General features: G+C 43.4%; 1 protein-coding gene across 1 annotated transcript in view; it reads right to left on the bottom strand.

The window, feature by feature from the left end:
- KDM5C (lysine demethylase 5C) overlaps positions 1-27,239 on the bottom strand; it is a 36,065-nt gene extending 8,826 nt beyond the window's left edge. The window contains exons 1-14 of the mRNA XM_042783390.1: positions 27,090-27,239; positions 23,183-23,260; positions 19,877-19,999; positions 19,391-19,561; positions 18,746-18,880; positions 17,867-17,990; positions 17,581-17,762; positions 16,427-16,585; positions 14,055-14,174; positions 13,764-13,922; positions 12,432-12,613; positions 12,172-12,334; positions 2,551-2,670; positions 2,251-2,445 (exon numbers count right to left, since the gene is read on the bottom strand). Of these exons, the coding sequence (XP_042639324.1) occupies positions 2,251-2,445; positions 2,551-2,670; positions 12,172-12,334; positions 12,432-12,613; positions 13,764-13,922; positions 14,055-14,174; positions 16,427-16,585; positions 17,581-17,762; positions 17,867-17,990; positions 18,746-18,880; positions 19,391-19,561; positions 19,877-19,999; positions 23,183-23,260; positions 27,090-27,239 (2,061 nt within the window). The remainder of the gene's footprint in view (positions 1-2,250; positions 2,446-2,550; positions 2,671-12,171; positions 12,335-12,431; positions 12,614-13,763; positions 13,923-14,054; positions 14,175-16,426; positions 16,586-17,580; positions 17,763-17,866; positions 17,991-18,745; positions 18,881-19,390; positions 19,562-19,876; positions 20,000-23,182; positions 23,261-27,089) is intronic.
- Between the last annotated feature and the right edge of the window lie 232 nt (positions 27,240-27,471).

Raw genomic sequence — 27,471 nt, 5'->3', positions numbered from 1 at the left:
GGCTACTAACCAAAAGGTCAGTAGTTTGAACCCACCAGTTGCTCCACAGGAGAAAGATGAGGCAGTCTGCTTTCATAAAGATTTACAGCCTTGGAAACACTATGGGGCAATTCTACTCTGTCCTATAGGCCTGCTATGAGTTGGAACTGACTTGATAACAGGGTTTGTTTTTTGTTTTTGTATATGGCATCAAATGACAGCAGTAACTCAAAAATTAGATAGGGACCTTAGGGGCCAGTGAGTTTATGTTAATGGTGGGAGATCAACTCAGAAAAAGAAGGTGAGAATGGGTACATAAAGAATATAATAAATGTCATTGAATCGTACATATTGAAAGTATTAAATTGGTGTATGTTTTGCTGTGTATATTCTCAACAACAAAAATAAATACATAATTTAAAAATAAAAAATCTGCATAAGGTATGAAGAAGAGTTCACTGTACTTTAAAAATCCAGCTCCACCATTCATTAGCTGTGTAATCTTTAGTAAATGACTTAAACCTTCCTCAGTTTCAGTTTCTTGTAAAATGCAGGTAACTAAGTACCACCCTCATTGGGCTGTCATGAGGATTAATTAACAAAGATAAAGCAACTAAAGACTCAGAAAAGTATCTTAGCACTTAGAATAACTGCTCAACAAATATTAGCTGTTATTAACTCTAATTTTCATAGCGACCCCTCCTTGGGTTGCTGAGGAGGCAATATCACTACAGAAGTTGATTGCCCCATCTTCCTTCTGAGTAGTGGCTGGTGGGTTTGAACTGCCAACCTTCTGGCTAGCAGTCAAGTGCCTTAGGCACTAAGCTACCAGAGCTCCCAATTTTCAGATAAGGATACCTATTTCATAGACCTATCTCATTTTAATAAAGAGGAAACCAGAATTAATAACTTACACAAAGTAAGAATTTGACTACAGTCAAACAATATTCTAAGGATGAAGATTCTAGGTTTTTTTTGATCATTGACTCCTCTGTGACCTGAATGCAAACTATGAGCCCTCTCTCCAGAAAAGTACATGTACACACGTACATACACACACACTTTTATAGAATTTCAATACTAGGGGGGATTCCAAACTCTCCTCTAAGATAAGGAAGGGCCAAGTGTAAAAAATTCTGAATGTCTGGGTAAGAAAGTCTATTCCTTCCACCTCACTCCAGGCTCCTTCCCATAGCCAGTAAGAGCAACAGAGTCACCAATTAACAACAGTGCTAAATGACTCTTAGAGAGCTAATCCATTTGAGAGAGAAAATGATCCCTGGAAAAGCCCAGGGCCTCACCAACTAACACCATAGACTGAGAGGCTCCAGGCTTGCAACACTTACTGTAGCCCTAATTCTTCTTACAGCTCATGCTCACAGTAAAGTTACAAATGAGCTTTAAAGAATTACCCAAACAGGCAGCAAGGAGCAGTACTGCTTTGTAATCTTATAGAGGATTCTAACTAATAGCCTAATTGGGTAAGCACAGAGCTTTAAGAGGAAGGCTGAAAGGACCTAAGAGGCCTTATGTGTAACTCTGTAGCAGCTCCCACTTATCTATATACACAAGTGACATATGCTTATGAGAATCTATGAGAGTAGGACCTCCTCCTACTTGGCAATATTATTAACCTTGGTTTGAGTTACTGAACAATTTGAGTGTAATAAATGTGTTTCCTAAGAAATGTTCCATATTTCAATAGTTTTCTTCATGCATTAACATCAACAATAATAGCAAGAAGCTACACTACAAATACAGTGATAGATGCTCTGACATAAATCACGTTGCTTGAGCTTTATAACCTTGCAAGTTAGGTATTTATTCCCCATTTTACAAAGTGAGAAAGGCAGACAATGAGTAGTTAAGTAAGCTAAATCTCCATCAGTGGAGATTTCATATGCTAGTCTATCTTCTTGGATTATTTAAATAATGATGAACAGCAGCTACAGAAGCACCTACTGTGGGCCACTTACCTAACAAACATTATCTTTAATCTACTGATCTTTCCAAAAAGATAAGCATTATTATATTCTCCATTTTTCAGATGGGGAAACTGACACTCAGTGAAGTAAACAAACTTGCCTGAGGTTGCTGGTAAATGACAGAGCAGACAATGGGATGTGATTTTCAATCCCAATGCATCTAATTCTTTTCACTACATGCAAAGAGTAGAATCTACATCTTCTACTTCTTGGTGCTGCTTTTTCCTCCCCTCACACCTCTATCAGGTTAGGGTACCTGACCCAGGGTATTCTCCCTACCACACACCTTCTCCAGCAGGGCCTTTCGTAGACGCCGCTCTTCCTGCACCATGATGAACATCTCCTTATGAACAGCTGCTGCCAGGTTCAGATCTAGCTTCTCTGGGCAGGCAGCCATCTTGCAGATGAGCTCCTCATGGGAGAAGACGCAGTATCTTCGGAGCCGGCGATAGTGCTCAATGCACTGGCGCCCAGCAGGCAGCTGTGGACAGGGTTCAAGGTTGGCTACGGCCAAGTCTGTAGTATGCCTCAGCTTCTCCGTAGTACTCCTGTTTCTGCCTGCTAGTCCACTGCACCCCAAACTCACCCAGTCAGCAGTGCAAAAGTTGACAGCCTCAGCAAAGTTATAGCCTTGGTTGAAGCCACTGTGGTAAGCACGAGGGAAGGTGATGACAAATTCTCCTGCACACTGGTTTGTGCGGACAACCTGAGGAAGAAGGCCAAGGTTGGTGAGACAGGTTTTTCAAAGTTTGCATAAAACTGATCTAAGTGTAAAGTTCTTAGAGACAAAGGAAAAGCTCAGGAACACAGTCTGACAACAAAATAATCCGATTCTCCAACACTGAAAGGACCATGGTCTTTGCTCACAAGTTTTTGATTTGTGTTGACAGATGATGGGAAGATTTGAGAGTTAAAAGTAGGAAGTGTACATACAAAAATATTTCAACTTCCCTAGTAGTTCTTATAAAAATTAAAAATGCCACTTCTCATTAAACTGGCAATGCTTCTTTTATGAATTATTTATTCTAATCAGTCATATATGCAATGTCAAGAATCAAATAGTTCTATAAGGTTTATTACAAAATCAGTAGGATGGACTCCTCCCTGCCATTCCCCCCAACAAAGGCGATCACTTTCACCTCTTCTCATTATTTTAGTAGTTACCTTCATATTACCTAAATAACGTATTATGTTAGGAATCCCTGGGTGGTACAAAGAGTCAATGTACTTGACTATTAATCAAATGGTTGGAGGTTACAATCCACCTACAGGTGCCTCAGAAGAAAGGCCTAAGGATCTATTTCCAAAATATCAGCCACTGAAAACCCTATGGAGCACAATTCTACTCTGACATACATGGGGTCACTATGAGTCAGAAACTACTCCATAACTCTCCCCCTAGACAATGCTGAAAACAGCCTCTCAATTTTCTTCATTTTCTATATATGTATGTATTAATGGCTTAATCTCAAATTTTCTAACATGTATCCACATATCCTCTCTCATATCAATTTTCACCTTTATGTAGCAGTCTCTCAGGAAGCTTTCTAATCTGTTCCAATCTGGACCATCACTCTCCTGTGACAAACCTGTTCCCTAGATCCCATGTCTTCCTTTTTCTTATTTCTTTGTTGTGCTCTAGCATCTTCCAATAGCTTCCTGAGAAATAGTGGGGAAAACTTTTTTTTTTAAATGTCTCTTCTACTCTCACGCTTGATTAATAATTTGACTGGACATAGAATTCTAAGTTGAAAATCATTTTTAAAGCATGGCTCTAGCTTTCCAGTTCAAGTTTTGCTGCTATGAACTCTAAAGCCATTCTGATTCCTAATGCTTTGAATTAAACCTATTTTCTCTCTCAGGAAACGTACAGGATTTTTTGGTCTTATTGTTTGATATGCAAATTCACAAGATGTTCCTTTGTGTGGATCTGTTTTCATCCACAAGTAGGGTGAGCTCTTCTATTCTGGAAATTTATGTCCTTTAATTCTAGGAAATTTTCTTGAACTAATTCATTAATGATTTCTTCCCCTCAGTTTTCTCTAATTCTCTCTTCCCAGAATTCCCATTATCTGAATGTTGCTGTTGTTGTCATGTGCCGTCAAGTCGGCCCTGCCTCATAGTGACCCCTCCTTGGGTTGCCGAGGCAGTATCACTACGAAAGTAGATTGCCCAACCTTCCTTCTGAGGAGTGGCTGGTGGGTTTGAACCGCCAGCCTTCTGGTTAGCAGTCAGGTGCCGTAGGCACTATGCTACCAGAGCTCCTCATTATCCAAATAGCAATAGCAATATCCTTTTCCTGTACAGGTTCTCCCATTTTCTCCACCTTTATCTTTTTTATTCTATTTTCTGGGAGATTTCTTAACTTTATCTTCTAGTCCTTTTTCACTTTTGCTATCATAATTTTAATTTCCAAGAGCTTTTTTTTGTTCTAAGTATACTCCTTTTTAACAGTGCCTTGTTCTTACTGCATGTTGGCCATATATGCTTACTATGAAGTTATCAATGAGGTTTCTTTTCCTTTTCTTTGGAAATTTACTTCTCCTGCCTACTCTGTTTGTCTAAGTTGACTTTTTTTCTAGTTGTTTGGTTCTCTTTCATTTTATAGCTTTTCCTCAGTTATCTGTTAATCTGTGGCTGTCTGCTTATATGTAAGAGCTAAAAAAAGGTGGATGGAATCTCTGAATATACAGAAGCTTATCAACAATGAGCTTCACTATAGGGTGATCCAGCTGGACCACTTAGTTTGGGAAACTCTAGGTCTCTCCTCTCAGGCTGCTCATATTCCCCAGGAAAAAAACCCTGCTAATTTCTTGCCTTTAGGAAAAAGGAATAGCTACCAGGGGTTCAAGTGGAGAGAGATGGCTGGGAAGGTCAGCATCCACTATGCACTGTGCATACAGTGATAAATCCTACTATTTTCACTGTAACTTCATCCTCAACTATACATGAAAGACCTCAATCCAGAAACTGGTTTAACCTCTTCAAAAAGAAATCTCCAGTCTTTTGCTAGAGTGAGGGAGAGTCAGATTTGCCCGGCATATCAAAACCAAAACCAAACTTAATGCCATCGAGTCAGATCCGACTCATAGCAACCACTCCTTGGGTTTCTGAGGTGGTGGCGTTATGGAAGAAGATCGCCGAATCTTCCTTCCAAGAAGTGGCTGGTGGGTTTGAACCGCCAGTCTTCTGGTTAGCAGTCAAATGCCTAAGGCACTACACCACCAGAGTTCCCGGTGCCCAGCATAGGAGGAGATTTATATATAGATTTAAACTTAGACTTATTTTAACCCTATCCATCTTTACCCCCAGAATACATGATACCACCAACTCCGAACCTTTGGGGGATTCTACAGTGTAAACCAGGTTGGTTCTCAAATGTCCCAGGGCTGGCTTAAGATTCAGTTTTCTCATTTATCTGTTTTCTAGTTTCAAGTTTTTGTTTTGTTTTGTTTTTAAATAACTGATTCCTTTCTTGTTTTCTCTATCTCTGTGACTTTTTTTTCCCCTTCCCTTTATTGCCATTTTAGTGAGGTCTCAGTAAGAAGTGGAAGCAGCCATGTGTATGTTTTAGTCATCATCTTTTTCTGAGATTATCTCACAGTTTTTTGAGATGAATATTCAATGCTAGTGAAGACACAGTGAAGTAAATACCTTGCTTATAAGGAGATCAACACATTCTACTCTCTGGAAAGCAAATTTGTTAATCTATATAAAGAGCCTAAAATGTTTATGCCCTTCAACCTTATGATTCCTCTGCTTGGATTTTAGATTGGTTTGGACAGAATTAACATCCTAGTAATATGGAATCTTCCCACTCATGAATGTTATCTCCACATTTATTCGAGTCATCCATCAATTCCCATCCCCAATACTTTCTTTTCATCAAACCTATCCCTACAATTAGAAGTAATATAAGCATTTCTTGCCTATATTATTCCATCAGCTTCCATTATCAACCACCAGAATTTTTTTCTAAAATCTGAAAATCAGCCTCTCCTGAAAGCTCTTCACTTGAATCCCTAACCCTGACAGGCAAACTCTTATTCTTCCTCTATAAACCTTTTCCTGACCATCACTTCCTAAATGACCCAGTCTATTTTTCTTTTGTAGCACCTCTAATACTTTATTATCTCTGTCTTCCACTCCACTATGCATACACTAAAGGCAAGGACTAGTTTATTTACCTTCAGAGTGCTGACCAGAGGCCTTACATACAGAAGTAGCTCTAGAAATATTACGGAATGATCTAGTCTCAGCCTTACTTAATTTTATAGACGTAAAAACTTATAGACGTGAGAACAGAATCCCAGAGAATCTCAGATAAAACCGGAAGTAGAACTTAATATTCCTGACTCTGTGACTTAACTGGTCCCCTCATTTCAGCAATTTTACTTTACAGTTCTCTATGTGTATGTTTAGAAAAGCTCACCTCACAATATGCAGCTGTTAGAAATGACAATTACGAATAGTCGAAAGGAAAAAAAAACACCCAAATTGTCCATCAACTGGTAAACAGATGAACCAAATATGATATCCATATAATGGACTATTATTCAGCCATAAAAAGGAAATAAATACTGATGTATGCTAAAGTGGACAAAGCTCAAGTGATTGGAACTCCTTTATGAACAGATATCAACATCCTGATATTAGAATAGAATTGAAGATTGTAGTTTTGTTTGTTTTTAAATGAAATAATTAGTGTGATTTTAGAAGCTGTTATTATTACCTATATGGTAATAGCATTGGTTCAGTGGTAGAATTCTTGCCTTCCATGCAGAAGACTTGGGATTGATTCCCGGCCAATGCCTTTTAAGCACAGCCACCATCTCTGTCTGTCAATGGAGGTTTATGTGTTGCTATGATGCTGAACAGGATTCAGTGGAGCTTCTATTCAGACTAGGAAGAACAGCCTGGTGATCTACTTCTGAAAATCATACAACGAAAACCCTACACATCACAATGGTCCAATCCCACTGTGAATGGAGTGACCATGAGCCAGGGGCCAACTCGACAGCAGCTAACAATAAAGTGAGATAAGCCAGACACAAAGACCATATTACATGATTTGACTGATATGAAATGTCCAGAAAAAGCAAATTTATAGACATAAAGAAAATCAGTAGTTGCCAGGGGTTGAGGTTAGACTAGGGAATGACTACAAGGCACAAGGTACTTTTCTGGGGTGATGCAAATTAAACTGGACTGTGGTGTTGGTAGTACAAAGAACTCTGAAATTCACTGAACTGTACACTTAAAATGGGTGCATTTTATAAGGTGTAAATTATAATGCAGTAAAGTCAGTCAAAGTTACTGCTGTTGAGTCAATCCTGACTCAGAGCGACCCCTCCTTAGGTTTCTGAGGTGGTATCTCTATGGAAGTAGATTGCCCAATATGCCTTCAGAGGAGTGGCTAGTGGATTTGAACCGCCAGCCTTCTGGTTAGCAGGCAGATGCCTTAGGCACTATGCCACCAGAGCTCCCTTATAATGCAGTAAAGTTGCTTTAAAGAAAGGATGGTTATAAATATTACATAGTAATGAAGTAAAAATCACTCTAGATCAGCACTGCCCAATATAAATATAATGCCAGCCACCTATGTAATTTAAAATGTTCCAGGAGCCATATTAAAAGGTAAAAACAAACAGGTGAAATTAATTTCAATACTATAATTAACTCTATATATTTACAATATTATCATTTCAATGTGTAACTGGTATACAAAATTATTAATGGATATTTTACATCCTCTGTTTTGTACTATCTTTAAACCTAAACTATATTAGATTTCAGCTGGGACTTAGTCACATTTCAAGTGCTTGATAGCTACATGTGGCTAGTGGCTACCAAACTGGACAGTGTAGTTTGAGACTAAGAAACTTACAAAACAGATTATAAAATTCATACACTGATTACCGTGCTGTCAAAATTTACAGAAAAAAGCAATAGGGAAACCTAACAAAATGTTTAGGGTAGGGGAATAGGGATGACTTTTCTATTTTCCATTTTTTGGAAAGAGGTCATATTTCTTTTTTAACAAAAATAATATATTATGTATCTATAAAAAGAAATGTCCTTCTCCCAAAGGAAGCTTGAGAGAGGAGGCTAAAAATAGCTCTGAAGGAGTTCCAGCTGGCTAAACTGCAACATGCCAGCATGAGAACACAGAAATCACAGATGCCTTGAATTGGGGGGATACTGCCAAGGCAAAGAGCCTGGAGATGCTAGGAACTACCAGATGCAAGGGTCTGGACAGGGAGGTAAAGCAGCAGCTGGCCAGAGAGCTGGTGAGGGAGAGCTGCTGAGTGGGAGAAATGATGTGGAAATGGAAACAAGCAGCACATGTTTAAAAATGTGATAAACTTTTTTTTTAAAATAAAAGGTAAGACTTGAACAGCTCCACGACCAACTTAGGGCCCAAATCCTTAAGAGATTCCTTTTCTAGATGTGAGAGGCAGGGCACAAACAGAAACATGCACACCTATGTTCACCGCAGCACAATACACTATAGCAAAGAGATGGAAACTTAAGTGCCCATCAATGGATGAATGGATAACCAAATTATGGTACATTCACACAATAGAATATTATGCTACATTAAAGAACAATGAAGGATACATAAATCATCTCACAATGTGGGTGAGCCTGGAGGACATTATGCTGAATGAAGTAAGTCAATTGCAGAAGGACAAATACTGTATGAGCCCATTACTGTAAAAAGGCAAAGAAGTGTTGGCTTAAGAAAGGGAACTCACTTTGTAGGTTACTAGGGTGGGGAGAGGAGCTCTGGTAGTGTAGTGCCTAAAGCACTTGACTGCTAACCAGAAAGTTGAAGGTTTAAACCCACCAGCCACTCCTTGGAAGGAAGGGTGGGCAATCTACTTCTGTAGTGATACCACCTCGGAAACCCAAGGAGGGATCGCTATGAGTTGGGATCAACTCGACGCCAGTGTGTTTGGTTTTTTGGTTGGGGTGGGGAGTGAAGGGGGGGGATTAATTTTGGGCTAGTTGGGGGCCACATGCTGACATGGGTAGGGGAAAGATGGTACAGAAAGAGTTTGTGACCACCATAATAACATTAGGAAAAGGAAGGACACCAAATTGTGCACATAAGATATAGACGACAGACGCTAATACCAAGCAGTATATCCACAATACTGCATTACCATTAACACCAAACACCAAGCTACAGGTAAACACATAATCATCTGAGAAGATCAGATGGGGGGGTCAGTGAACAGGATTATACTCTAGACCAAGGATAGATTCAGCTGAGGCTAATCTTGCACAGATACCAGTGAAACAAAATACCTGCAATCCTTACAGAAACAAGAGAAGACAGACACAGCAATCTCTCACAGACAGCCAGACACTGTGGGAGAGAAATTAAATGGATCTACCAACTCAGAACCATAGTACTGGGGGACAGCAGATTCAATTGGCACAACAAAATACATAAAAATCTTGTTCCTCATCCTCCACTGGTGAGTAGCAACTGGAGTCTTAAAAGCTTTCAAGATGCAGCTAATGGTCTTCTATCGTCAGAAGCAAAGAAGAGTACAAAAAACCAAGGGCATTTGGAAGCAATCAGCCCTAGGACATGATGAACCTCGAGACCAGAAGAACTAGATGGTGCCTGGCTACCAATGCCAACCACTCAGGAAAGGATCACAACTGGAGATCCTGGATAGAGTGGGAGGAAAAACATGGAACAAAATCCAAAAGCACAATAATGACCAGAATTACTGGTCGGATAGAGCCTGGTGAGACCCCCAATACTATGGCCCTGGGATACATTCTGGGCCTGGAATAAAACTCATTTCCAGGGGCTGGCTCTCAGCCCAATAGTAAACAAGATGTACACGCAGACCACTCAACCTAGGGTGATGCATCCACATACTGTATGGAGATGCATCCCTTGGAGCGATCGACCACCGGGCACCAGAGGGGCAACAGTCACACGGAGGAAATGTAGGACACACAGGAGTGCATAACTATGAGGGGCATGGGGGTGGGTTTACTGGGCAGGGAGGGGAGGTGACTGGGTTAGGACTGGGGATGGCAAATAGGGAATGAAACTAAATGTACACAAAAGGTTGAATGTAAAACAAACTCTGCTCTGTAAACTTGCACCTAAAGCACAATTAAAAAAAAAAAAAAAAGAGATTCCTTTTCTATTCTTTCAACTATTCTTGGCATTATATGGGTCAAGAAAAGAGGAGTCTGAAGAAAGGTCAGACTAAAATTGTAAAGCAGAAGTGGAAAGGCCATTGATAATCTCAACATCTCAAGTCCATAATTATTACATAGGTAAAAGAAAGAGAGAAAAGGATAGCCCCCTTCTGAGTGGAGGAGGAAGCCCGAACTACTGCAGGATGCCTCTTCCTGTCCATTTCCTGGATATCTCCAACCTTGGTTAAACATCACAAAAATGTGTAATAAAAAATGTTACTGATAAGAGTGTGTAATACATCAGAACAATGTAAAGGGAAGATGAAACTTGGGAAAATCACTGCCCTTAGTCAAAGCCCTACTGTATAGATGCCAGGGCTATTTCACACAGTAATTCAATATTTACTGATTGCTTATCATATTCCATGCACTAGAATAAGTGGCAGGATGGCCAAGGCCAGAGGAGGTAGATGGGAATAAAGTACATGTAATCCCCAGGTTACAAAATTCCGACCTACAGACAACTCGTACTGCCCGTTATGTAAATTCGCACTCTGAAACGTCTGAACCAACCTCTACAGCAACACATTCTTCATTACAATCACCTTCATTTGCTGCACATGCAGCTTTTAAATCAATGAAAAGGTTTTGAGCCTTTTCTTACACTAAAGGCTAAATAAGAACCAAATGCACCTGTTCTGACTTAGCTACAACTTGACTTAAAGATACACTTAGGAACTGATCTCACTGGTAACCTGGAGACAGACTGCCTGTAGTACAGAGTAAGACTTGAAACAGAGATGAAGACCATACTATTACTACTCCTACAAATTTTTCCAAAGTGGCTATCCTATTTTACGTTCCCATTAGCAACTTATATTAGTAATCCAATTTCTCTAGATCATCTCCAGCCCTTCATGTTGTCACTCCTTTTTTTTTTAAGCCACTCTCATGAGTGTATAGGAATATCTTCTTGTGCTTTTAATTTGCATTTCCCTGATGGTTAATGAGGGAGCTCTGGTAGCATAGTGCCTAAAGCACTTGACTGCTAACCAGAAGGTCGGCAGTTTAAATAGTTTGTACTCAACTAGTAACCTAAAGATTGGTAGCTCAAGCCATCCAGTGGCACTGAGTAAGAAAGGCTTGGTGATTTCCTTCCATAATGATCACAACCAAGAAAACACTATGGGCAGTTAATGCTCTGTAATACATGTCACCATGAGTTAAAAATCAACTTGATGGCAACAGGCTTATTAGAATGGTCAAAAACATAGCCCAACTAATACAGAATGAGAAAGGGGCACAATTCCAGATCACAACTACCACCAACTCAAAAGACAGCACTAAATTATTCCTATCTGTTATGGATTGAATTTTATCCCCTAAAAAACGTATGTTGAAGTTCTAAACCCTGGTACCTGTGAATGTGACCCTGTTTAGAAATGAGGTCTCTGAAAATGTTATCAGTTAACATAAGGTCATATTGGAGTAAGGTGGATCCTAATCCAAGGAGTGTTGTTGTTGTTGTTATGTGCCATCCATGGAGTAGGACCCGACCCATAGCGACTCCTCCTTGGGTTTCCGAGGCAGTATCACTATGGAAGTAGATTGCCCCATCTTCCGAGGAGTGGCTGGTGGGTTTGAACAGCCAGCCTTCTGGTTAGCAGTAAAGTGCCTTAGCCACTACGCTACCAGAGCTCCTATCCAAGGAGTGGTGTCCTTACAAAAAAGAGAAGAGTCACCAACAGATACACAAAGATAAGAACACCATGTGACAATAGAGGCAGAGACTGCTGTAGCTGCAAGTCAAGGAACGCCTGGGGCTACCAGAAGCTGGGAGAAATAAGAAAGTATCCTCCCTGAGAGCTTTCAGAGAACATGGCCCTGATGACACCCCAAATTCTGACTTTCTAGCCTCCAGAACTGAGGCAATAAATTTCTGTTCTTATAAACCACTCAATTTGTGGTATTTGTTACAACAGCCCTAGGAAACTAATACACTACCCCTTGTCCCTGTTTCCTGGGCACTCACCGGCACACCATGGGACATGAGGGTGTTAGGATTCATGAGGGTGACAAGTTGGTGCAAGAGGTCAGGCTGGCTATCAAACAGCTCAGGTGTCAGCTTCTTCATCACCTCTTCCAAATGTTCAGCTGCAAGCGAGGGTACCCCATACCAGGTCTTTGGCTCACCCCTGCCCAAGCAAAAGGGGACACATAGAGTGGTCACACCCACGGTCATGCAGGAAGCCTGCCCTAACTGCCTCCCTGGCTCCTTAAGGCCCTACTTACCAGTGGAGGTAGTTAATGGAGTAACTCCAATGATCCTCAATATGCCAACAAAATGCTGAGAAGACCATGCCCACATAGAGCCAGGGCACCTTCATGCCTGAGATATCTGCATTGATGTGGCACAGTACGGACTGCTCCAACACCGGCATCACATTCAGGTTCCAACCACTGACAGCATACTCCTGTCAGGTCAGGTATGTGTAGAAAGGGGATGATAATTATACTAAGGGAACTAAGATATTAGATAAACTAAGTTATTTGCTCTAGCCTAGGGAACCTTAATTTTGAGATCACAGCTCTTTTTGAAGCACCTAAAAAATACTCCCAAGTTTTCTCTCCCCAAAAGTACACACACACCAAATTTTATCTTCAATTTCAGAGAAGTTACAGATATACTTACCATCAAAATATCTACAAGTTAAGAACCCCTCCTCTGCAATGCAAAAGATTAGACAGGAACCTTAGGAGGTAGTGAGTTTACGTTAATGGAGGAAAAACTCAGAAGAAGCAGATGAGCATGGTTGCACAACTCAAGGAAGGTAACGAATGTCAGCGAAATGTACATGTAGAAACAAATTGGTATATAATCTGTTGTGCATATTCTCAACAAAAAAAATAAAATATATTAAATTATAAGTAGTAAATAAACAAACAACAGTAATGGAGCAGCTCTCTGACTCCCTCCTGATCCATCTAGTGCCATCAGGAAAAAAAAAAAAAAAAAAAAAAAAAAGTAAAACCCTTCTCTAAACCAAAATGCACCTTTTTCCATGAGGAAGGAGGAGGCCTGACAGCACAGTAGTTAAGCACTTGGCTGCTAACCAAAAGGTTGGAGGTTCGAACCCAACAGCTGCTCTGACAGAGAAAGATGAGGCAGTCTGCTTCCGTAAAGATTACCGCCTTGAAAACCCTGTGGGGCAGTTCTACTCTGTCCTACAGGATCTCTGAGTTGGAATTTACTCAACAGCAGTAGGATTTTGAAGTAGATCTGGTTCCTCATTTTTTCCTGCAAATGTAAGCCCAGTCCCTGGACATTTCTTATTGAGTGAGCCAGGCACTCTGCCAGGCACTTCATATACCTTTCTCATCTAATTCTTTTAACCAATTTGCAAGGTGGATACTATCCCCATTTTACAGACAAGGAAATAGGCTCAGAGAGGTGAAAGAATCAATCTCATGTTTGCACATACCAAGTACTAGGCTATGTTCTTTGCGTTATTTCATATCTCATAGCAATCATGTAAGGCAGGCCTAATTATCCTCATATTACATCAACACTGAGTCTTTCAGATATTAAATGAGTTGCCTAAGCACACTCAGCTGACCACTCACCTCCTCCTCAGGAGTTAGGTTCCGCTTACTGTCACTGACAGGGAAACCACTGCCAAATTCTTTGGAATGGATGTCAGCTCCATACTCAACAGTCACATCTTCCTCGATGCTATTCACCAGCCGCCAGAATTCTTTCTCCACAAGTTCTGTGGGCACCATCTGGGGAAACAGGAGTAGCAGATAACCATGGACCATCATATCCTGGCCTCATTGTCCCAAGAGGGCTGAGACCATGAGGCACCAACACCTACAACCCTAGCCCCAGTACTATCCCAGCCCTCCATCACCTACGTGCACGGGCATGTTGAAGTAGTCAGCTTTAAAGGAGTCAGCCATCTCGCCAAAGCTCTGAAGAGTATATTCCCGGGTAGCCTGCTCAAAGCCAAAGGCTTCAGGGGGGCGCTTACACTCCTGAAACTCAAAGGAGAACATGTCACCAAGGCAGAGGAAGAAGTGGAGAATCCTCAACAATGGAGCTGGAATATGGAGCAGGGATCAGGGAAGGAGATCCTGAAAATATACCAGGGAGCTCTGGTAGCATAGTGCCTAAGGCACTTAACTGCTAACCAGAAGGCTGGCAGTTCAAACCCACCAGCCACTCCTCAGAAGGAAGATGGGGCAACCTACTTCCATAGTGATACTGCCTTGGAAACCCAAGGAGAGGTCGCTATGAGTCGGGTCTGACTCGATGGCACATAACAACATTAGGCTATTATACAGTTCCCTAGGGTCTGTACTAGGTTCCTGAGGGCAGACTTCAATTTATAGCTCTACCTTTTTCTCCTATCACTTCAGTTAAATCAGTTTATTCCCCACATGCATTTCTACCATGCTTTTGCTCACACAGTTCCTCCCTATTGAAACATCCTCTTCCACTTTCTTTCACCGATACTTCAAATCCCAACTCCAGTCCCACAGCCTCCAGCAATCCTTCCCTCATCACTACAGTCCATGATTCCTTCCTTTAGGATTTTACTATCTAAACCATGGACTCTTGCTTAAATACGCTATTCTACGTTCTTCTATCACCACTTTTTCTCTCTAGCTAAAATGTGAGTTCATATAGGTTGCTCAGGGAAACATTTCCATGCCCAGATCAGAACTACAGACCTGGGAAAATGGTACTGAATATTTTAATACCTTGGAGGATGGGAACTAAGGCAACAGATTCTACACTGTCAAACCCTACACTGTTCTTTTAAATTGTCTCAGAAGACAGAATGTAGAACTACCTCACTCTTTGTTCACAGTTTTAGATAAGAATTGTGTGTACCCCAGAATAAGACACACAATCTGCTCATTTCTGAAAAATAAATGTCAATCTGGTCCATCAGCCCACAACCACTAGAGAAGAGAACCAAGGAAAGGTGGCATTTTTTCTTTTCCATTATATTGTTTGTATCCAAACTCCTCCCTACCAGAATTTCTACTGTTCTGACCTCTATGCTCATCTGTGTTTACATGTGCATGTGTACACTCGGTCTCTATGATCATAGCTGAGTCCTTAAGATAGTTTCTAGGTCCAAAAACCCAGACGCAAAGGTGGAAGATAAGCATCTAGAATTTGGATGAAGGTAGACCACTCATGAAACATCCCTGCCAAACTTCTCTAGTCTCTTAGAACTCAGTGCTGCATCAACTGCTCTCTTCACTGCCCCAACCCAGAGTAGGTATATTCTCCCTTGTGTATCTTTGCTCCTGCTAGTCCTCCATTCCCAGTTTGGAATGCCTTCCTACCTCTTCTGGTTAAAGTCTGTTGCTGTATTGTCAGGTGGCATGGGCTTGACTCTGACTCAGAGTAACCCCATATGACAGAATAGAATTGCCCCATAGGGTTTCCTTGGCTGAAATCTTTACAGGAGCAGATCGCCAGGTCTTTTCTCCTGTAGAGCCACTAGTGGGTTCAAACCACCAACATTTCAGTTAAGCAGCCAAGTATTTAACCACTGTGCCATCAGGGCTCACTAGGTAAAGTCTGAATCATTTCCAACCAATCCAAATATCACATAAGAGAAAAACTAAATAAATATTATATCCATATGATGGACTTTCATATACACCCTAAAAGAAAAAAATCATACTTGTGAATAAATGTAATAATATAGTGAAATAACAAATGAAAACATGTAAGATCCCAAACTTATTACAGGTAGTCATACATATGCAACAGCAAAAAGATGAGAAGAAAATATACCAGGCTATTAGTAATAAGTGATAGGATGATAAGTAATTATTCTGTTTTCTAAACTTTCTAAAAAACAAAACAGAAAAATGTAGCAATCAAAAGCACAATTTTTTATTATCTGTCCTTCAAAACTCATGCCTGACATCTTCTCTGATTATTGCCCTTAATCATTTTCCTTTCCTCTGAACTTCTACACTGAGTTTCTAACATACAATTTAACATGCTTGTATGTCATTGAATACAATCTGTTTAATCATGAATCTTGCCTCCCCAGGTGGTCTGGGAGCATCTAGAGGACAAAAGCAAAGGCTTAGTCTCCTCCTCCCCTCTCTTCCAAAGGTCTGGCCAGCCTAGCCTCATCCCAGGTACTCAAAACATAAGACCGTGACTGAGCTAGGAAGTGGCTCTCAACAAAGCAAGATGAAGGATTATGGATACCCTATGAGACAGATGTGGACTGGGGCTGGGAAAGGCTTACCGCCATGACACACTTTGGGCACCGCCAGACACCCTTGGGGATCTCAGGTAGAGGAGGCAGCAAGCAAAAGATGTGGTAGTTGTCATCACAGCCATCACACAGCAAGAGTTTGTCATCTTCATCCCCTCGGGAACACATCCGGCATACATATGACTCAATCTACCAAGGGAGGGAAGCAAAAGTTCATCAACCTAAACCCTGTCCAGCTTTTGAACATCAGGCCCCTCCAGACAGTACCCCAGCCCACAGAGCTCTCCATTACAAACCCACTGTGCTTACTAGCTGGATCATTCATGGCCCTTAGACAGGCTAGTCATACTAGGTTTGGAGTTTAACTGCAGAGCTGTGAGAGTAGGCTCTTTATCACACAATTATTCATTCAATAAACACTTACTGAACATCTATGTGTTCAGTACTACATTCGAGTCTACAGTCACAGAGATATTTAAGACCTGGCATCTGCCTTCCAAGAGGATACAGAACTCCGGAGATATATATTTATAAAAATTAAAACCACAGCATGAAAACTGCCAATGGTACCTCACAAGGGATACTACAGGAGCCCAGAGAAGGAAGCACTCAAATCAGCTGGAGGTAAGTAGGGATAGCCTTGATAAAAGACTTTATTGAAAAATGTTAACACTTGAAACTGGCTGAAATCTGAAGGCAAACTTTAGTTTGACAATGGGGCAGAGGGGCAGACGGAAAGTCTTCAAAGTAGAAGAAAAAGCATGTGCAAAGCATGGGGGAATGAAAGAGCACGGAGTGTCTCAGAGGAAAAAATAAACATACCTATAAGTCGTTCAGTGTGCCTATAGCAGAGGAGTGAGGTGGGCAGTGCTGGGGAATGAGGCGAGGTCAGCAGGGACTGGATCATGCATGGTAATGAGGAACTTAGCCTTTATCCTGAAGCAATGGAGAATGAGTCTCCTCTGGACCCTTCCAGCACTTCATGTTGACAGCACTCGATCACCCTTTCTTATTCTTTGTTCCATGTGAGTTGGCCTTGTTTCCCCAATTAAGTGAGATACATGAGGGCAAGGCCCAACAGCCCACTTTTCTGCTTAATGCAACCTGGTCCAGTGCCATGACGGGGGAAAGCTTGTTGAAGGGATGACAAGCAGAGCATTAGAAAGTCAGGGCTGGGTCCTTACAAACTGGGCATTGCTGTGGTTCCTCCGCAGCCTCATGGTCATCTTGGTACAGGGTTCTGGGCTGTGACTCAGCTCCTCCTTGCTTTCCAGGAAGGTCTTGGGTGAGGCTGACTCCACCTTTATGTCCCCACCTGACTCCTCCTTTACCACCACAGTGGGGGGACATTCAGGCCCTTCCTTATCTGGAAGAAAAAAGCAGCTCTAAAGTACATGTCTGAGACAGTTAGTACCTTGCCTCTGCTCCCCAGGCTCAACCTTCATGCTGCCTCAGTCTGTTAAGCCTCACCTTTCTTTCGCAGAGTCTTATCCTTGGCCATAAGGCCCAGGCCCATCATCTTAGGACCTGCCCCATAGATCTGTAGCTTCTTCAGCTCTGGATTCTTTTCAATATCTTCCTCTGTGGGTTCCGGCTGGGAAGAAAGAAGGCACTGTATTGAGACTGCTATCTGGGGCAGACTGCCCCATCATAAAACAACAAAAGTTCAGACTACATATCACTTGGGCTCATGCCTCATGCCAGGGGCTAAGGCATAGGCAGCTCAGGGCAAGAATTCAGAGCTGCTTTTTGGAGACTAGGGTAAGTGAGCTCCCTCTTTAGCCCTCTCTTGAAAAGGAATTAAAACAGATCTTAGTTTTTCTCAACTGGAAATTGAGAACATTAACTGTTCTCTTATACAGTTACAGGGGGACTAGAGATAACATACATAAAAAAAATCTAACAGTGTTAGTCATACAATAAACATTCAGTAAATGGCAGTGACTAATCTGCTAAATTCCATGCTTCAATGAGTTCAGGGATAGTGTCTGTCCTGTCCTTTGTTGTATCATCAGTACCTAGAAGAATGGCTGGCATATAAGCCTCTGCCAGGAGGTAAGATATAGGCATCAGGAGAAAGAAGAGTTTTACTCCTATGAGCAAAGTCAAGAAAGGAATATGACAGGCAAGAAGGATACAATAGATACTGTACTAACAGATCAAGAGCCTGCTCAGATGTTTAGCTGAGAGTGGCAGAAAGGGCAAGAGTAAAGGTAGAGAGGCATACTAATGCTCAGAATAACTAAGAGAACTGACAAAAGGAATAGTGGAACAGGCGACACAGCCTTGGCCAGAAAGGAGGAAACTCACTCCACCTCCAAAGCCCTAAGATAGAAGGGAAGTACTTACATCAGGCTGCAGTCTCTTGGCCCTCCGGCCATAACTGTTAAACTTGGAAGGCTGCACAGACTGTCGAAGAGGGATGCTATGGGGTTTGTATTCCTTGTCCTTCTCCTCATTATCAAATGGACGTGTGTTGCACTGCTGGAGAAAGATGAGGGGTAAGGGTCAGGAAGGCCCCAACAGCAAGGGCTTCCTTTTTACCCTAATCCAGTGGTAACCAAAGTTGTGGTTCCACTCACCTGGCCCAAGAGCCTCTGCTCAACTACTTTTTAACATCAGCATACACCTTGGGAATTCTTCTCAGTGCCTTTGCATATACTGTTCCTTCTAAACAAGTCCTCCCACAACTATCTCCCCAAGCAAACCAGATCCATGTCTTCCCAGACCTCTCCAGCCCAAAACATCTCCTTCTTTTCTGAAGTCTCTATCATTTAAGGCCTTGTCTCATAATGGATAGTAGGCTGGCCATAAAAACCACGTAACTCTAGGTCCTCTGACCCTGAGCAGTGTGGAAAGATTGTAAGTACCATTAGGAAAGGATAAAGTCTAGCTCCCAGGTCTCTAGTCCACTGAACCAGTTACATTAAGAGTAACTGCAGAAATTTGTATCCGGGGGTAAAGCCTCCCTCCACCCCAGTCTGGTGTCCTTACCACAAGGTTGGCTCCAGACTGGTACATCTCATAGGGATAAACAATGCGCTCATAGTGGGAGCGTAGCAGGGAGCCAATGTTCTTCCCTGGTGGGTAGTTGAGGCGCTGGGCCACCCGGGCCCATCGACGGTCCTTGCAGATGGCTTCATAACCACCTTCCTCCACCACAATCTGAAAGGACAAGCAGAAGGAACATGGATGTGTTGTGTGTATAGGCCTACAGGGAGTAGGCCTGTAGGAAAGGCAATGAAGACAACTCTACTCCTCACAGCACTGAGAGCTACTTCCCCCTCCTCCCAACCACCACCACCCAGAGTCACCGAGAGACACCAAGAAGTTCTGATGATAGCTTGTGTGCTACTAAGCTATGCCCCTTCTACTATAGCCCAGCGACCCAATATCCAAATCAAGGGGGGCCTTCCAGAATACCAAGACTATTTGTGTATATGTGTATGTGGGGGGCCATTGAGAAAAACCTGTTCTTACTTTGCTGAGGCTGTAGAGGTCCAAGATCCGCCGTTCTACATTGGGAATCTTTAAGGAGGAGCCCTGGATTTCCCAGAATTTGGCAATCTGGTCCAAGTAGTTCAGTTTCACTCTCGTCTGGGCCTGGGGAAGAAATGGCTCAAAGAGGCTAGCTTCCTCCCCAGGATCTGACTCTTATCTCTGGCCCAATCTCAGGGGAAGAGAAATGGTACAGCCCACCTACATGACCCAGGGCCTCTCCCAACAAACCAGATCCCAGGCTCTAGGCAATGCTTACCCCCACCTACTCTCTTACCTCTGGCACCTTCTACTCAATAAAGTCTGAGGTCTGAAAACAGAGGAGAGCACAACCTCCAAAGCTTTATATACATTCTCTCTCAATTTTCGTGATAGGGTTGTATAAGTATTATCATCTCTTTTACCGATGAGGAAACAGCAGCTCAGAGTAGTTACGTCACACAGGAAGTACTGGGAGATCTGGGCACTGAGTAACTTCAATTTTGGATTTTCCTCTGCTATTAATTTGCTGTATAGCCTTGAGCAATCAGTTCCACACTCTGGATTCTTATATTTTCTGATTATACCAGGAGAATAAAACAACTGCCCAGTCCACTTACCCCAGAGAGGTAGACTTAATGAGAGGAACAGTGAAGATCCTCTGGAAACTTCAGAATTCTAAGCTCTAGGCATATTTTAGACAATGAAGGCTCCAGAAGAACACATTAATCTCTTTTTATGTACCATGAAACCCAGTCCATGGTGGCTGAAGAATGCATGCTCTAGACAGGTTGGCCTAAAGGACTAAGAGATAGTGCACAAAAGCAGCACTGGCACCTGGCCACCCCAGGACCCAATGTGAGTCAAAGATCCTAGGAACAAGGCATGTACCATGCTTCCCTGAAATCTTAGTGGCCCAAAAAGGGCTCCCAAAGGCCCCAAGCCTATCATCTCCTCACCTTGGTCTGGTTCTAGGGAAAACTAGATAGTTTCTACTATTCATTATCTTGCCCTGGTCCTATGAGGAACAGTCCTTTCTATGTCATAAATGAGAAAAACTAAGATCTATTTATGAATATGACCTATATAGCTCCTTGGCTATGAGCATCCATAAGGATCCAGAAATCTTACTTCCTCTACCTCAACTTTCTGGCCTTCACCCCACCCCTGCTCTTCCTCCTCATTAACCAGTACTATCCCTCTGGTTGGGAGCTCTGGTAGCATAGTGCCTAAGGCACTAGACTGCTAACCAGAAGGCTGGCGGTTCAAACCCCCCAGCCACTCCTCGGAAGGAAGATGGGGCAATCTACTTTCGTAGTGATACTGCCTCGGAAACCCAAAGAGGGATCGCTATGAGTCGGGTCTGACTCCATGGCACATGATAACAACAACGACAACATCCCTCTGGTGGTACAGTGGTTAAGATATTTGGCTGCTAACCAAAAGGTCAGCAGTTTGAACCTACCACCCACTCCACAGGAGAAAGATGAAGCAGCCTGCTTCTGTAAAGATTCACAGCCTTGGAAGCCCTACAGGGCAGTTCTACTCTGTCCTATAGTCCTGAGTCAAAATCAACCTAATGGCAATGGGCATTCCCTCTAGAAATCCTGCCCCTGCTCTGTGTTAGGCTATACTTTGCCCTACAGATGTATTTCTCTAAGGAACTTGTACCCCCTACCAGAGATGACTTTTGGCCTGACCAAAACAGCATCTAGACTGAGTCTAGAACAGTGGTTCTCAATGTGGGGCGGGGCAATTTTGCCCTCCAAGGGACATTTGGCAATGCCTGGTGACAACTTTAGTTGTCATAACTCAGAGGGGGTGATTCTAGCATCTAACAGACAGAAACTGGGGATACTGATAAACATCCAACAATGCATAGGACAGCTCCTTACAACAAAGAATTATCTGGCCCAGAGTTGAGAGCTCTGGTAGCCTAGTGCCTATGGCACTTGACTACTAACCAGAAGGCTGGCGGTTCAAACCCACCAGCCACTCCTCAGAAGGAAGATGGGGCAATCTACTTCCATAGTGATACTGCCTCAGAAACCCAAGAAGGGGTTGCTATGAGTCAGGTCTGACTCGGCAGCACATAACAACAACAACAACAATATTAACTTGAGAGCTCTGGTAGCCTAGTGCCTATGGCACTTGACTACTAACCAGAAGGCTGGCGGTTCAAACCCACCAGCCACTCCTCAGAAGGAAGATGGGGCAATCTACTTCCATAGTGATACTGCCTCAGAAACCCAAGAAGGGGTTGCTATGAGTCAGGTCTGACTCGGCAGCACATAACAACAACAAAAGAGTTGAAAAACTCTGGTCTAGAAGACAAGGAAACTTTCAGGTCATGGACACAGTTGGGCTTCATTCTAACCCCCACTCCAACATGTACCCCCCAGGACATCTACTAAGGCTTGTGGATACATAATTATTAATTGGGGAAGAGGTAGTAGCATTCTTGTAACCTACATCTTCTACCAAGGCTTGTGGATACATAATTATTAATTGGGGAAGAGGTAGTAGCATTCTTGTAACCTACATCTTCTACCAAGGCTTGTGGATACATAATTATTAATTGGGGAAGAGGTAGTAGCATTCTTGTAACCTACATCTTCTACCAAGGCTTGTGGATACATAATTATTAATTGGGGAAGAGGTAGTAGCATTCTTGTAACCTACATCTTCCACTGAAAACTCCAGAACCTTATCTGGAACTGGCTTTGGGGCATCCATTCTCATTACCCCAGAGCATTCTTAAAATCTCAGTGGAGAACCCCACCTATTCATGGAAAAGGCCTAGACTGCCTATACGGAACAAAAGGGAGAGGGCAAAACCCTACATGCCTGACATCCTGCCCAACTTTTTAACTACTCTAGCCTCCACAAAGACCATTTCTTATATTGTTCCCACCCACCTACCTCACCTCTCATCTTAACAAACAATATGGAATGAAAGCAGAAAGCACAAGATTATGGATTCATTGGATACATTCAGCTGACCTAACAAGAAAGGGTCTCAGTCAGCACGGTTACTTCCCTTTGGTTTTGACCCAGGTAGTTGACAAGGGAGCTTCAGAAACAGCAAGCCTTTGTTTAGAAAAACTAAATGTTGCTGCTCTCGGTAATATTCAGAGCTCTGAAGCTTCCTTCATGCCCTGGGCACACTACAGAGATTCAATTTCATAAAAAAGACAATAAAGGTTTAGTTAGGTAAAGCATCTTAGCCAAGGAGGGCATGAGGGAAGTGGGGATTAGAGTTCAGGTATTCATTCTCCCCACCCCGCCATCAGCTGCTAGTCTTCTCACCTCTAGTTCATTCAGCCTCTGGATTCGGGGGGTAAACCTGAAGTTGTCCACTTCTACAGCAAAGGGTGGCTGCCAGTCCTGAAAGGGTAGTGAGGGGAAAGGGGCTTGGGTTTTTCCAGCGTAGTGCAAGACCATAGGGCACCAAAAGCTGCTCAACATCCCATTCTCACCTTCCCAGACCTCTAGTCACCCCAGACCCTTTAATCTGGCAAAAAGTCCAACCCACCACACAGAACTGACAACTGGGCGCAGCAGCCCCTCCAGTTAACATCCAAAGCACACACCCTGGAAAATTTCTCCTGAATCCCTCCCAAAAGTGCAATGCTAGGATTTCAAGATACAGAGATGAGGCCTCAAACAGTGAACCCCAAACATTCCCTATACTCATATTAACCCTTTATCCCTTAGCATGTGCCATAAGACTCAATCTAGGAGTACTAGAAAGCATACAGGATCTGGAGTCTTGGGTTCCTGTTCTAGCTCTATGTACTACTAGCTATAGGATTTTACCTTTCTGATGTTGTTTCTCATCTGTAAGGTAGGAATATGAACTCTAACCCTGGTTTCCTCACAGGACTGATAATGGAGTATAAACTGGTTTTCAAAGGCATCAACAAGAGTTGACATTTAAGGCTGATCCTACCACTTAGTACTATGCAGGGTAGCTCAGTTCCAATTCTGGCAGGATTTGAAGGTTTGGGACTTTAATGTGTGTTCTCTCAGTTTAAAGGGCCTGAGGTAGACACTGTAGGGAGAGCAAGGAACAGGGAGAAAGAATCTACATCACTTACCGGGTCTGAAAGGCTTCCTGTGGGTTCTCTCTCATATACCTGCCACATTCAGGAAGAGGCAGGGGAGAAAGCCTGGGGGTGGGGTGGGGGTGGGTAATGCTGGGAAGCCTGCTGTGGTGGCAAAGAATGGGAGGATTTTTTTTGGGGGGAGTCAGGGTTAGTTAATGAAAGTGGGGAAGACTCTATTCTGACAAATTGGACCTTGTTCTCTCCTGCCCAAAGGTGGCTGTGGAGAGCCCTCTCCCCAACCCTCCTCCAAACCTTCCATGGGGTCCTCTCCTCCCCAGAGCTCCTGATGGAGTAGAGGAAAGAACCTAGAGTAACGTAGACCAATGAGGAATGTAGACAAATGAGGAAAGTAGGGCCCAAAGAAGAAAGGTGATTTCTCTAAAATCACATGCTGAATTACTAATAGACCCATGTCTTCTAACTACCAGTCCAAGGTTCTTTGCACTACACCAGGTTACCAGTGACCATATAAGTATATCATATACATATATACACACACACAAACATACTTATATAGGGCAGAAAGACAACAGTAAAACAGAAGAAAAAACTGTTATCCTCTTCTGTATACATTTTTAGAAAAAGGGCCAGAAAACTCACACTTACATGCACATATACTCTGCCCCCAACCCGAAGCAGGCAGAAAACACCTGGCGCAGTGAAACAGAAACAACAACAACAGAAAGTATGTAGGCTAAAATGGTATGGCTCAAACCAAACAATCTCCCAAAAGAGTTCCACACCCTCTTGCCTTCCATCAGAGCACAGCACATCATTTAGGGTAGGCAACCCAGGTAAAAAGGTGCTCAAACCCAAAACTCCAGGCACCCTTCTTTCCTGATGAATCAAGTTCTAGACAAGAATAAGCACATCAAACAACTCATGACAGGAAGGGGCAGAACTAGGATTTCTAGGACAAAAGCTGTGGGTGCAATAGATAGCTAGGGAAGATTCAGCAATCTTTCAGCCTGGGACCTACAAGCCCCTTCACTCTCTCCTTGATCCCACACAGCTGTCTATTAAATATTCAGTATTACCAGGATATTGCAATAAAAAAGTTAGCTACCCGATGCAGAGTACAAGGACCAATCAGCATGGGGATGGGATATGAGTCCTGAGCCCATTCCAAGGTACCAATACTCTCCTCCCACTTACTTTCCCCAAGCATAGCAGTCACCTGCCCAGCAAGTCAGATTCCAAACCTCCCTTCCACAGGCAAACTTCCAATTCCCAGGTACTCTTCTTCCACAGGCTCCCACTCTAGACCCAAGTAAGTACCACTTCAGTGAATTTCAAATTCCAGCCAGACTAAGGTCTACCTGCCTAGAGGAGCACCCCCAGAGAAGAGGAAAAAAAAGAAGAAAACCAGAGACTCAAGTCTCCTGGATTGGAAGAAGCACACTGCTGAGGTGGGGTAGAAAAGAGAAGCTTAACAAAGGACATGCCCTGGCTGGCCACACACATACAGATCTGGGACATGTTGCTTTTCCCCTTCCTGGTCCCCCAAGGCAGGGTAACACCACCAGCACAAGGTCAGCCTGCCTAGCTAAGTCCAATATAGAAAAAAGGAATGTCAAGACTCAACTACCTCCTGTCAGATGTGCCTCCTTCCTACAGGCCTGCCCAAACACTTCAGAGTGCCTCTTTGAGGCCGCCCAAGACTCCAGCCTCTCACTTCTGCTAGCCTTCCTGACCTCTCACTACTCATTGCCACTCCCTTACCAAGGGCAAGGATACCTCAAATGTCTGTGGCCAGGCTCCAACAAGGAAGAAATTGGCTTACCCAACACCTCCCAAAGGATCCATTTAAAACTAGCCTGCATCTGTGGCTAAGCACCAAGTTAGAAAAGGAGGCCTGAGGTGCCCTCCTCAGGTGGGAGTGAGGCACCCCATCCCATTCTAGTCAGGAGATACCGACTTAAAAACACCCTGCTCCAGCCAAATCAATTCCTGCCCTTGGAACCCCAAGTGGTCACTCAACACCATATATCATTTGTCCTCCCTGCCAGCACGGTGTCGGCTGGTCCTAGCCCTTGGGGAACTTCTCCTGGCCTTAAGTCAGGCCTAGGAGGAAAGTTACATTCTTTGTTTCTAACCTCTGGGAATCAGGTGTTCCAAGGGCACCAACTTCCATAGTTCCATTCTATCTCTGGGAGCCTAGGAATGCCCTATCCTCTGGGATCTCGTATATCCTGGGACAAAGCAAAGTAGAAATCATCCAAGGACTCCTATCCCACCCCCCAAGCTGTTGGTCCCAGCCTTTCTGTAGAAGTCAAGTCTGGGAGGTGATATGTCTGGGAGGGCCTACAGGGGAGGCCCTGACAATGCCTTCAACCCTGACTAGGAAAGGAGATAATTCCCTGAACCTATCTCAGGGGAGAGTGCTGTAAAATCAACTTCCTGACTCTGGTCCACTAGGTTAGGATATTATCACAGATGGACTGGTCTGGCAGGGGCAGTCTGAGTAAATGTGAGTCAGCTCACATAGGGGCAAATCAGTGACTACATTAAACACCTTTACAGTCGCAATAATTACCACTTATCTATAGCCTACTACACACACACACACACACACACACACCTTAGTTTAATCGAATCCTCCCACTAATCATACAAAGAATATAAAACTCATTTCACACGCTCAGAGAGATTACATTATTTGCCCAAGGTCACACAGCTGGTAAACTGCAGAGTTCTGAACTCAAGTCTATCTCCCTTCATAAGTGTATCACGCTACTGTCCTTAAGAAAAAGTGTTAATAGTAGATGGAAAAATGGCCTTATATATTTAGTGCAGCCCTGACTTGGGCGATTGGGGGTATCTAAGAGATGTGCGGAATGCCTCTGTGAACTCTCCCTCACCCACTAGACATCGCTGTCTTGAACTCTACTTGAAATGAATGTGAAGACTGGGGTTGAGAGTGTGTGCCTGTGATCCAGGTAACTGTGGACCTCACACCACGAGACGGCCCATGGTCCCAGTATTCTTTCCCCGACCAGCGCAGCATCCACAACAGTCCCAGCACCCCCGTTCCCCCATACCTTGGGCTACCCTAGTTCCTCCCCATCCCCCGCCAGCCGCCAGCGACCACCGGCCCTGGGCCTTACCGCGGGTGGGCGGATCTTGCAAATGCCCGACTTCTCGGCGATGGGCCTAATTTTCGCGATGTAGCCAAGTGGGTCTCGGAACTCGGCCCAGCTGGGCTCGAACACCGGGCACTCCGGCGGTGGTAGGAAGTCGTCGGACCCTGGCTCCATGGTGGGCCCTAGGTCTGGGCCAAGGATCAGGAGGACTCGGACCACCCTTAAAGACTCATGGCGCCAACGTTGTCGGAGGCCGAGGCACTGCTCGGAGACTAGGCCTTAAGCAGGGCGGCCGCCGTCCGCCGAGGGCCTAGGGGGCGTGTGGCTGCCGTGCTCTGAGAGTCTCAGGCTGCCGCTACTGCTACAGGCTCTTCGTCTCCTTTCCTTCCAAACTGTGCTGCTACCT

The sequence above is a fragment of the Orycteropus afer genome, unplaced genomic scaffold (genome assembly GCF_000298275.1).
Source record: "Orycteropus afer afer isolate SDZICR_OR568_19922 unplaced genomic scaffold, OryAfe1.0 scaffold01010, whole genome shotgun sequence".
NCBI classification, from domain to species: domain Eukaryota; kingdom Metazoa; phylum Chordata; class Mammalia; order Tubulidentata; family Orycteropodidae; genus Orycteropus; species Orycteropus afer.
This window is presented reverse-complemented; position numbering and strand designations above follow the sequence as displayed.